The 12,189-nt window shown below is 45.3% G+C and overlaps 1 protein-coding gene across 4 annotated transcripts in view; it reads right to left on the bottom strand.

Annotated features, from left to right (window-relative positions):
* Positions 1 to 12,189, bottom strand: part of LOC122715856 (fibroblast growth factor 17-like) — an 84,987-nt gene that overhangs the window by 39,552 nt on the left and 33,246 nt on the right. The window contains exon 1 of one of the 4 annotated variants that reach the window (XM_043938381.1): positions 7,833 to 8,966. The exons of 1 other annotated variant lie outside the window; for it this stretch is intronic. In XM_043938381.1, the coding sequence (XP_043794316.1) occupies positions 7,833 to 7,852 (20 nt within the window). In that variant the 5' untranslated portion in view covers positions 7,853 to 8,966. Of the gene's footprint in view, positions 1 to 7,368; positions 7,569 to 7,832; positions 8,967 to 12,189 lie in introns of those variants that run through there. 2 more of the 4 variants (XM_043938384.1, XM_043938383.1) reach the window with 2 other exon arrangements.

The following is a 12,189-nucleotide window of genomic DNA, read 5'->3' as shown; positions in this document are numbered from 1 at the left end:
GAGATCCCAGTGACGTCAGGCATAGTAACGAGGATATGGGGGCCGACTTTCATGTCCTGTCCTCTACCCTTATAGAAGGTTGGCATGCATGGTGGTAGTCGATTCATCGAGTGGATCCCCGTCCCGTTCGTGCTACTTGGCCGTTCATTGTGATTTACACGATCATTAACGATACCGACCACCGGAGAAAAAGAGATTTACGCCGTTTCGGGGGAAACAGCTGTCTCTCCAAGATTATACCGGCCTGTTTCGAACACCGGGCTACGTACCGACGTTCACCGTCCAAAATCTTTTTACGATTGGTCTAGCTCGTTATTCTTCCAACCGAAATTATGCTCATCATCGACTTTTTATCTAGCTTAAACGAACCTATACGTTTCCTTGCACCGATAAAGGATTCGTAGCTGGCCCTATTTCATTTTACGCATAAATTTATCTTTACGACCACCTTTCCTAGACACGGCCTATCCTTAATTGAGATATCTTTAACGAAACATTGGCGTCGAGGCAATAACGCTATATATATATATAACGCTGTGATACACGTGGATTCGTGTACCAGGCAAATTTTCAAACTTTGTAGGGATGATTTTCGAAAAGTGATCTCGTAACGCGGCTTACGCGCAATTGAGATATCTTTACGAAACATTGACGTCGAGGCAATAACGCTATATATATAACGCTCGATCGATACACGTGGATTCGTGTACCACAGGCAAATTTTCAAACTTCGTAGGGATGATTTTCGAAAAGTGATCTCGTAACGCGGCTTACGCGCAATTGAGATATCTTTACGAAACATTGACGTCGAGGCAATAACGCTATATATATAACGCTCGATCGATACACGTGGATTCGTGTATCACAGGCAAATTTTCAAACCGCGTAAAGATGATTTTCGAAAAGTGATCTCGTAACGCGGCTTACGCGCAATTGAGATATCTTTACGAAACATTGGCGTCGAGGCAATAACGCTATATATATATATATAACGCTGTGATACACGTGGATTCGTGTACCACAGGCAAATTTTCAAACCGCGTAGGGATGATTTTCGAAACGCGAAAGTGATACGATTACGATTTAATTAATTTGATACTTTCCCCTCTCATAAAACTCGAACAAGAAGAAGAAGAAGAAGAAGAAGAAGAAGGGAAAAAAAGAACGTATTTAGTTATAAATGTCTCGGTACAAGAGCATGTAATTTTCTACCTCGATACGATACTATTTGTAAATCACACCGGTTATTGAATTTATTAACGAGAGGTAGTCCCTCTTCCGGCTCTTCTTTCTCCCGGTCTCTCCCTCTCGTCCAATCATGGAACGGGCTGATTGGACTTTTTAATTGAACCACCGCGCCTGCCAATTACTGCTCTTCCTTCCGTCCTCTTTACGCGTGTATCGCGCGTACAAATTTCGTATCGCTATGCTCCCCTCCCCCCCTCTCTCGCCCCCTCCCAATGATTTATCAACCGTTACGCGACGTCATACGCGTCTACACGTATGGAAAATATTTTATCCATCTGAAAATCTCAACATCACGGATCGTTGTTGTTAAAGATCGGTAATGAAACAATTCGAGGACGAAGAAAGAAGACGAAGAAAGGAATCCGTCGAATCGGTCGACGTATCCCTTCCTGGAAGTAACACGGTTCATCAATCGGTTATTAAAGATGCGAGGCGTGTCTGTAGATCGCGATACACTGGCAGCAAGATAATTTATTATATTATACGCGATATTTTCTCCGTACAGGATATAATAAAATGTATAAAATGTAATTTTCTACGCGTATAATTACGCAATTTTGTATGTATATTCAAATATTTCGTTTCGAGAAATTTTCCCTTTTTCATTTTTATAAAAAGATACGAGGTGATTTTTTAATATATTTCGAACGAATTGAAAACGAATTTCGGCCGTGTTCAATCATCGAATATGAAGCTTATCTTTAAACTTGAAGGATCCATTGATACATAAGTTCTTGGTATCAATAGAACAAACTTTTAAATTATTTTTGACAAGAATCGTCTTCGTTAAAAAATAATTTTATAATTAGAAAAATATTATCTCCCTTACTTTAAAAATAATACCCAAAAAACCTAAATGACCAAACAATTCGTCAAAGATACTGTAATACTTTGATCCAATTTTATAAGAATCGCTAATTTTTACATTTAATCCAATTCCCTGTAATTCCTTTTATTTATTCATATCGATACTTTATATTCGATTGATCAAAGCGGAATTTTTCAAAGGATTCCGTAACTTTTCATATCTGCATACTTTCGTATCAGTATATTATAAAAGAACGTATGATTACGATCGTATAATCAGCTTTATCAAATTAAAACGACTAGAATTATTTTTATCGCGAATTTGCTTAGATAAATGAAAAAAAAAAAATTATTTCGTATTCTCAAACGATGTAGAAAACGGATAAACAAAAACTAGAAGAGTGCGTGTAAACCCGTATTCTTCAGCAACACTTCAGAATTACAATACAAGAATACGGTTACGCGACTTTTCTCTGTCGCGATCGAAACACAAAGTTGGAAGTTTGGTCGAAGGAACGGTCGGCTGGTTTCGAAATCGATGGGAGAGCATGAATCGGTAGAGAAATACAAAGTAATAGTAGTAGTAGTAGTAGCGGTGGTGGTGGTAGAGCGGCGATCGAACGAACCGGTGGTAAAGTTTTTTACGTCGGTGGCAGACGAGCCGTTCCACGACACGTGGAGGAAAGGGTGTCGCATAATCGATCGCGAGAAGTGCTTTACGTATTTCCCTGTCGTCTATCGGAGAACAATGAGTCCTGCCACGCGAGCGCGTGGGCAGAAAAGGCGAACGAACGGTCCCCATTATTTCGCGAGGGTGGGAACGACGCACGGCCGTGCGTGCGAACCTAAACTCTCTCTTCCCCCCCCCTCCCTCTCTTTACACATCTTTTATTCTTTATACGAACGGCCCAGCTTCTCCTCCATATGCTTCTTTGCGGCCAAATCTTGGATATTTCCCAGGGAGGCGACATTAAAAGTGCAATAGCCCGATCTGGATGCGGCCTCGGCGTTCGGTTAACGACCGTCACAAATGGTCGCGTTTTGGCTCGTCTTTCCCCTTTCGGGCTAATAACAAGGGGGGAAAAAATAGAAAGATAGGCGAAATGGACGTGGCAAAATCGTACGTCGCGCGTCGTTTGCCCGCGGTTCCTTCGTTTCCGCCCCGTATCGCCCCAGATCCATCAACGGATGGATCCTCGATGACTCGTTGTTAAACCAGAAAACCGTATTGCGTCCCCTTTGCGAGCTCAGGGAAGGGAGGAGGGGAGGGGGGCTTCGCTGTTCTTTCCTCCCGTCTGGCGATTCCTGGCCGAATGTCGATCGATCGTCGCTTCGGTTAATGTCTCGCTTTCGCTCCTCCTCGTCGTATAATCTACTCCTTCGACAAACGTATAACGTTTGCGCGCCCTATGCGAAAACTCGAGTTGCGCTTTGTCTCTTCTAACGATCCCATATATACATATATATACCTTATTTTTCGACTCGATTTCGACTCTATCTATACTCGATATTTTGAAACGAGTATCGTCGAAATTGCGCCGTCTCGAACCACCGATCGATGATAATGCACGACGAAGAGCATAGAAACGAAGAAAGCACGAGATACGAGGTAAATATAAGGTGAGTAGAGAAGGATCCGTGGAAGGAATAAAGAGTATCTCGTAGCTTGTTGAAACCACCGTACCCGATGGTTACGTGGTGTTTCCTCCCGCGGCAGCTGTTGGAAACCGCGCGCGTAATTTCGAAGGATTAGCCGCGTTACCTTACACCGATTCGACTTGTATACGCCCCGTAACGAACACGGGACGTAGAAATATCACGAGGCAGCGCGTTGCACACCGGGTAGCCGGTAGCGCTGGTAGCATCGAGGCAGCACACACCGCGGCGGGAGGACCGCCTCTCGCGTCTGCCTCGGGCTCGAAACTCAATCTGACGGCTGAGACGTTTGGCGCCGACTGCCACGCCGTCAATCATCGCCGATACAACTCGAATAGGCGCGATCGAGGAACGCCTCGCTTCGTCGCCTCCTCCCAACGTTCAAATCTATCAAATCTAAATCGAAACGATGGGACGAACGGCTGTGTTCGCCTCGCCACGGTGTCGTTATGTAATTATGAAACGGGAAGCGAGGTTCGAATACACGGATTGTAAATCCATTTGATCAAACGATCCGATGAATGGAGAAGCTTTTTACCGAGCTCTTTATATTCGCCGATCTCGAGGCAAAGCCGTTGCACGTGTTATCGTCGGCGGTATTGAAATCTACAACCTGAACGCATGCGTTTGGCCGTGTCACTCTTTCAATCGCTCCCCCGTGCAGTCTGGAACTGCGCGCGCTTATGCGCATGAAGGGAGAACGAGTACGCGCGATACGCACGGCGTTAAGTTACTTTCATACTGTGTTTGTTACGCGGCCGTACTCTTTCAAACAGCCTTACTGGAAATTCCTATTAAACAACGATGACGTTAGGTCGTTGTTCGAACTCTCGCGCTCCCCCTTCGCCGTTAAATCGAGCCGAGCAGAAATAACTTTGAATTATAAATCGAAATCGACTGATTTTTTTTTTTTTTTTCCCCTCTTCCTTTCTCTCTTCTTTTCCACGGGATGGGAAAATACGTGGAATTCTAGGCTAGAGGGGAGAAGGGGTCGGAGGAAGCGAGGTCCATCTTCGGCTCGATCGGTCGATCGGCGTCCCCCGAGCGAGATAAGTCGACTAAAATCATCGGTTGGTACACCTGGTACCAACGAGGAGGGAAAGAGAGAGGGGAAAAATACCATTACCCTCGTAAACGAGAACCTTCACTCGCCACGCATTATATCGAACCTGGTAATTGACCAAATTATCGATAAGAAATTGCCGCTCGATCTCCGAGAAAATCTCACTCCCGTGTGAACTCTCGTTCCATCGTTACCCAATCGAAGGCGACAAAGTGGTTGGGTGGAATCGGAGGTTGAAACGGCGATAAAGGTAATGGATCTTCTATTAGAGCACGTCGAGAATCCTCCACTTTCCATTCCGATCGACAGCCGCTCTTCGGTATTTCGGAGTCGAGCCCGTAAACTGGAAACTTATCGAAACTCGAAAAACTTTCTCGCTCGAATTTCTCACGATACGTTTCGCCAGGATACCGTGTTCCTTCGCTCGGACGAGATAAGATCAAAATTAAATCTATAGCCGCGAACAGAAATCGCGATTTATTGAAATTTTGTCGATTCTAGAAATACTAGAAAAAATAACGTTTGGACGGTGTTACGTCCGCGATGCTATTCGAAGCTATTCGACGAAGCCTTACCTCTATAGTATTCGATATCAATCCGTGACACGAGGCGGATAATATCGTTACCGCGACCTTGTTTTCCCTGATTGGATTGCCCTCGTACTTGTATCGCTATAACCTACTGTTCGATACACTCTGTCGAAAAAGAAAGAAAGAAAGAAAGAAAGAAAGAGAGAAAGAGAAACTAAAAAAGAAACTAGAAAAGAACCGCTCACGATCGATTCGAAATATTTCATGCGCGTGTATGAGTATATACGGTTGTAAGAAAATGTATAAAAATTTTTGAGGAGAGAGGCTTATCGAATCGACGAAACGATTTGCAAACAATACCAGCGAACAAGATTTAAAACGTTTCACTTTGCGTATTCTTGCGACGCACGTCAATAATGGATCGAAGTGCATCATCGGATCGGTACAACCGGATTTACGTTCGCTAAAATCTTTCTTGTGTTCGCTTGTTATTCATCTTAGCACATGTATGCCTCCAGTATTTAAAATGTTTGCGCGTTTGTAACGCGAATCGTGGCTCGCGAGTCGCGTCACATTCGTAGAACATTGTCCGTATCCAGGTCGATACACGGGGAAAATTGTCGTAAAATGTCCCTAGAATTCCTATTCCCGGTTCTCTTTCCTTTTCTATCCGAGATACTCGTTCGAATTGAAAATTCGAATTAAAAAATAAAGGAGGAAGAATAATTGGAAGCAAATGTAATTGACCGGTTCGTTATCGTGGACGTACACGAGGTGGAGACAGATTACGTTATCGGAACATGTGTTCGATGTGTGTAAAAATAACAGACCGATCTATCGTTGGGGAATATAGCGCAATTAGTCAAATATATGAGATATACATTCGTTGTACGTACGATACGAATAACTTTAACGCAATCGAATGAGAAAGATTCGGAAAATTATCTCTTACATAAACTGTTTCACGAATTTTTCGTCATTCAACGCGTAACGGTTTGAAAATCTTTGCTTCACTTACCGATTTTATACGATAAAAGCGAGATCGAGTTGACCGAAAAATCAGAATTTCGATAAGAAATTGCACAAAGCCAATCTTGCGGAGACAAAAGAAAACGATCCTGCTTTTGATTTATCGTTTCGAAAGAAAGAAAGAAAGAAAGAAAGAAAGAAAGGTTCACGTCGATCGAAGATCCGTTTCGGAACGACGGAAACGGAGGAAGAGATAGAGTAAGAGATAAGAGAGGAGAGAGAGAAATACGGAAGAAAGTGGAACGGTGTTGGGACCCGGACGGTCTATGCGATCGTTGCTTAATCGGACGAGTCTCATTCAGAAAGCATTTTAATTGCGCGTTTCGCTTATCTAAAATATGTTGGCTTATCGTCCACGTATCGTTTGATTTTCCAACTGACAATCCATCGTTTTCGATAACAAGCCAAGTAACAGAATTCTATCATCGGTTACATCCGTCGCTAACGCGAAACTCATTCTCGTTTCTCGTTTCTCGGAAAATGATAGATCAGATCGCAAGTAAATATCTAATTCAATAAGGTATCTTTTAATAGTACAGAGGTACGACGAAATTTTACGAAATTCGAAATAAATTGACCAATAGAGATCAAAAAAAAGAAAAGCATCCATCTTTATCGATTGTCAAACGTTGCGAAATATATGTATATGTATTTCAATTTACAAAATTGCCTCGTACTTGCATCATCGAGCAAAGATTGGGAAAAAAAAGTATTAAAACTAAACTAAAATCATCGCGATGTTGGTAAAATTCGTAAGATTCCCGATGCGCGAAAGAAGAAATATTAATTCTCAAGCGTCTTGTATCGCTGCGCTTTCCTGGCGCTTCACCCCCTGCCAGCCAAAGTACCGTTATCCGAGTACCCATACATACGTATCATCTCTCCTTTAATCGCGTTTGCGTCAAGATCGTCGATGGAAGGGAAGATCGAAGGAAGGAAGGGGAGAAAAAGAAAGAAAAGCGTTGTTGATCGGGGACGAAGGGGGAGAGAGAGAAGAAGGCGGAAGAATCAGAGGTAGAGGCAGAGAACACTTACATTTGGTTGCGCGTTAGACGATGTAGAGCGACGAGATCGTGAAGAGAGCGCGTAATCCGAAGCGGACGTCATCCCAGTATTCGTGTACGAAAACCTTTGTCAGCCCGGAGTCAGGATCATTCACCACCGGTCGTCGCGTGCGCACTCGCGACCACTACCACCAACGGGACACACTGGCACACCGCACCACCGAGCATGCAGGCAAGGGGGTGATCGTGGAGAGCGCGTGGATATCGAGAGGACGATTCGAGAGAGCGTCGCGCACGTGTGTGCACGATCACGAGGCACACCGGGGAACGTTCAAGTATCCGAGTATCGTGGCGGACACGAGGAGATCGTTTGTCCATCCGATCCCTTTCGAGTCATTTTTAATTGGGGGTCGTGGTGGGGGAGGGAGGGGGAAGGGCGAGAGAAACGTCTTCCCCCGCGAGCTGGTGGAAAATGAAAGAAAACGGTTCACTCACGTGCTTAAAGTGAGACGCATCCAGGCGCGTTGCGTCAGCAGCGTCGACGCATCGCGTCGGGCTGGCCTTCTGGAGCTACTTTCAAAATCCTTGCATTCAGCGCTCGTTATGCAATTTTCTTCCTCCGTCGACGAGATACTTTCCACCCACTTCCACTTCTCCCATCGATTTCTCGCCGATCCAATTTTCCTCGCGCACTCGTGAACGATCCTTTACCCTCTCATCGGCCTCGATCGGTCCACGATCGTATCGCGCGCGAAAAAACGGGATCGATTAACCAGACTTTTCGCGCATCGCGGCGTCGGGCGGGAGGAGAAGAAGCGAGAAGAGCGGGAAAAATAAGGCGGCGGCGCGGACGAGTTACGCGATCCCGATCGATCGCCTCGCACCCACCATCACCACGATCGAGCCAACGACCAACGCATCGATCGGCAACGATATAAACTCCTCACTCGCATCGGGCACTTTATCGCGATCGTTCTCACCCCTCCAACCTTGCCGATCGTTCGGAACGCACTTTCTCACTTGTGTTCGAAGGTGGAAACGGTAAGAACCCCGGCGCAGCGCAGGTAGCACGAAACCACCGGGCGCACTTGGATTTGCGCCAACATCTTTGTGACTAGGTGGCCGCTAACGTTGCTGGAGATGGTTGGCGCTCGGCCAAAGTGGCGTGTTACGATGCGAATAGGGTGAACTCTCTCTTCCTCTCTCTCTCTTTCTCTCTCTCTCTCTCTCTCTCTCCGGGTGAAAAGAAAAAAAGGCCGAGGAAAGAGGAGGATACTCGGGGCCAATCTGCGTCCGTAAGAAACTTTTTCTTCTTCTTCTTCTTCTTCTTCCTCTTCCTCCTCCTCCTCCTTCTCCTGTTCCCCGCTCGATGCGGCGATGAGAAACGAAACACGAAAAAGGGGAAAAAGAGACGGAATCGGTGGCGGTGGTCGATAATGGTTGCGTTTCGGTGGAGCGGAGGAGATCGGTCGGCCGATGGATCAACACGTTGGAGCACGGCGCGTTGTCACTGCACGAGCACAACTACGGCGTAGCGGCGACGGTGGGAGCGCAACAACACTAGCGTGGAACGGCGTAGCACTCGACGATATACAACCGCTGGTTGTGAGAGTCGCGGAGGCTCGGAGGCGCGCGAGTCAGCCCTACTAGTGTTCGCTCCTCGCTTACCTGGCCGCTGCCCTGCTGCCGTTCCTTGCCTAGGCCGTACCCCCACCCCTCTCCTCCAACCCCTCCACTCCTTCCGCACACGAGCCTGCCCCTCCATTCCTCCTACTATCTCTCTCTCTCTTACTACCCCCTCCTAAATATCTCTTTCCCACTCTTTCTCTCTCTCTCCCTCCCTTCCACCACCTTTTCCTCTCTCTTCACTCCTTTTCATCCCCTGCCCCTCTCATTCCCGCTTTTTGCCTCCCCATCGACCCTTTCGTTTACGGGTTTCGTTTACCCTTGCAACCCTACCGATATCCATCCACCTCTCTCTCTCTCCATCCATCCGTCCATCCATCCTTTCTTTCTCGTAGCGTAGCGTGCCGCGCTGCGTTCGCTGCTAACGAAACGCGCGCAAAAAGTGTCTACGACGTTTCACGATGGATTCAAAAATGGGGGACGACCCTTTTTCGACAGGTACGCTTCGACGATATCGTTCGTCTCGCTTTCTCCTTCGCGTTTTCATCTGTTGCTGAAAAAAGAGAGAGAGAGAAAGAGAGAGAGAGAGAGAGAGAGAGAGAAACGATAATCGATACTCGTGATCATACATTTTTATCGATAAACGTACATTTCCTTCGATAAACCAACGTCGAAGAAATTCACCGTTTTGTTTATACGTTTTCCAATATGCGTTTTCCTTTAATACGTTTCTTTTCCAAGATAGTCTATCGTTCGTTTCGAAAATTTTACAAGCTCGCTCGACTATATAATTTTATCGCTCGTTGTTTCTTTTTCTTCTCTTCTCTTCTCTTCTTTTCTTTTCTTTTCTTTTCTTTTTTTTCCTTCTTTCGAAGGAATTTCATTGCAACGCGAACGATTTAAAAATTGTTGAATTCGATTGATTTAAAAGTGGAAATCGTGAACAACGAAAACGGTATCGTGGTATAGTCGCGTTCGATGTTCCATCGATTCTTTTCTTATTTTTTTTTTTTTTTTTTTTCTTTTTTTTCTCGTCGCTTATTATTATTATTTTTATTTCGCAGCGACCGAATGACGGCCACGCGATATAAATTACACACATCTACAGGCCGTCTTCTCGTTGAATCGAGCATACACCGAGGATGACGCGCGACGTTGCGTCGTTGTTACGCAATCCGAACCAAGGTGATCCAAGTTTGTTTTCCCAAGACAGTGTCAACGCCACGGTTATTATTTTAAATGTATCTCGATATACGGCGATGTCGATGGCGTGTGACCGCCGAACCGGGCCAAACTTCGATCGATTTTCGAAAAGAATTTGAAAGATCGGAAAAAAGGAGGGAAAAAAATGTTTCCCAACCGACGGGCTTCCCAGACGATTAATTATCGATCGACGAGCGACGGAATGTCCCGCGAGAACGGAAAGCCGCGCTTCTGCTTTCCACGCGGTTCTGTCGGCGTCCAGTGGTGGAGAATTACATTGCGCGTGCAAGCATTTCGCATAGGTGCGCTCGCGGCAGAATGTCAGAGCGAGTTTGCTACGCATTCCGCGCAAACGCGCTTTCCAATTTTTCTAAAAATCGCCTCGCTGTGTTGCAGTTTGCTTATGATGCGAGAAATCCGATACCCCGATAACGGACAACAAACGGATTTAAATCGCTTCGCAACTTTTTTTAAATAATCCTTTCGTTTTTTTTTCTTCTTCCCTCTTTTTAAATAGAACCAAACCGACGATATCCAACGAATTTTTTAAAAGATAATTAACGATCCGCCCATTGGAAGCCAATATTTGCTCCGAGCATCGTTAATTAATTTCTGCCGGTATCTCGGAACTGTTTGGAAAAGGATCGGTCGGTAAAAATTCATGGAAAAAGAGCCGAGCCAAGATTCGTTCGGCTCTTATTAGAGTTCCGGCTAGTTGTCGCCAAAATTCGTATCCCGAATGGTCTAATTTTCCGTTCACGGAAAAGGGAAGAACTGTTGTTGCGAGAGAGAGAGAGAGTGTGAGAGAGAGAGAGAGAGTTTGGCACCTCGCAGGGCCGTACCATATTGACACAGTTCTCCGGACACGTTCCCCCGGAGTCTATGTAAATCTCTGGTCGAGACCCGTGTTCCCTGTAAACGAGGGGGAAGGCCGGTTACGCAAAGCCTTGAACGGTCGATCGGCCGTACTAAGTAAAAAATTAAATGAAGCGCGTTTGTTATTTCGAAATAAGTTGGGCAAACGTTTCGCTACGCTCCTGAAGATCGGCACGTTTGATCGCCGCGAGACACGATCCTTTATCTTGGCTATCTCGGCCCGTTCGTGTCGTGCTACCTAACGACCCGCAACACCGTTTTCGACTCGCCCCGGAAGGAACCGAACAAAAACTCGAGACCAAGGGCTTGCCCCGGAATAAGGGTAAATTGGGGTGCGCGCTTAATTACCCAAGGTGACAAATGCCAGCGCCCGAAATACCTGCCTCCAATACCTGAAACCTACTACCAAGCATTTAAATCATACGACGCCGCAACCTTTGTTAGCTCGCTTATCAATTGGAACAACCGGAACGTCTCCCGGTCCCTCTTAACGCCGTTCTTCATTTTCCCTTTTGACGAGGAAACGCCATTACGAAGAAACGCTGCGAAAAACTTAAACGGCCGTGTTTCCTCAAATTCGTATTTATTTCTTATCCGTCTTTTCCTGGAACGATCAGAAATTTTCTTCGCGTCCCTCGATAGATATAAATTTTTATACGACGTATACGATTTAAAAATATTGTCTCTGAGCGAGACTGCCTCGTCGAGTGCTGCATTACGATATTACGTTTTATGGTCAAATTACGAACAAAGATTAAACGCGTCTTCTTTCGATCTTTGAACGATCCTTGTACGATGCAATTCTATGTTTTTTCGATGAAATTTTTTCAAAATGGCTTCCTCGTTATCGGTACGCCAGGGTATTACCAATATGTAAATAAAATTTTCGATATTTCGTTGATAATTTTTAATCTGATGCAGAATCGCTATCTCCCTCGATCGAATCGATCGATCGTTTCAATCGCGATTACCGTGATTTAACCGTGATCCTCGCACTCGAGATACTTCGTCAAAAAAAAAAAAACAACTCGATGATCAATTTCGACTCGATCGTTGGAGGGAATCGAAGGTAGAAGAAGAGAAACGATGGAAACGTAATAGATGTTCGCGAGATCATAACGCGATCGTAAGGAGTTTCCTCGTGTAG

This window comes from Apis laboriosa, unplaced genomic scaffold (assembly GCF_014066325.1).
Source record: "Apis laboriosa isolate Shangri-la unplaced genomic scaffold, ASM1406632v1 scaffold40_cov151, whole genome shotgun sequence".
NCBI classification, from domain to species: Eukaryota; Metazoa; Arthropoda; class Insecta; order Hymenoptera; family Apidae; genus Apis; species Apis laboriosa.
Note: the sequence above shows the minus strand (reverse complement) of the source record. Positions and strands in the feature narration are given on the sequence as shown.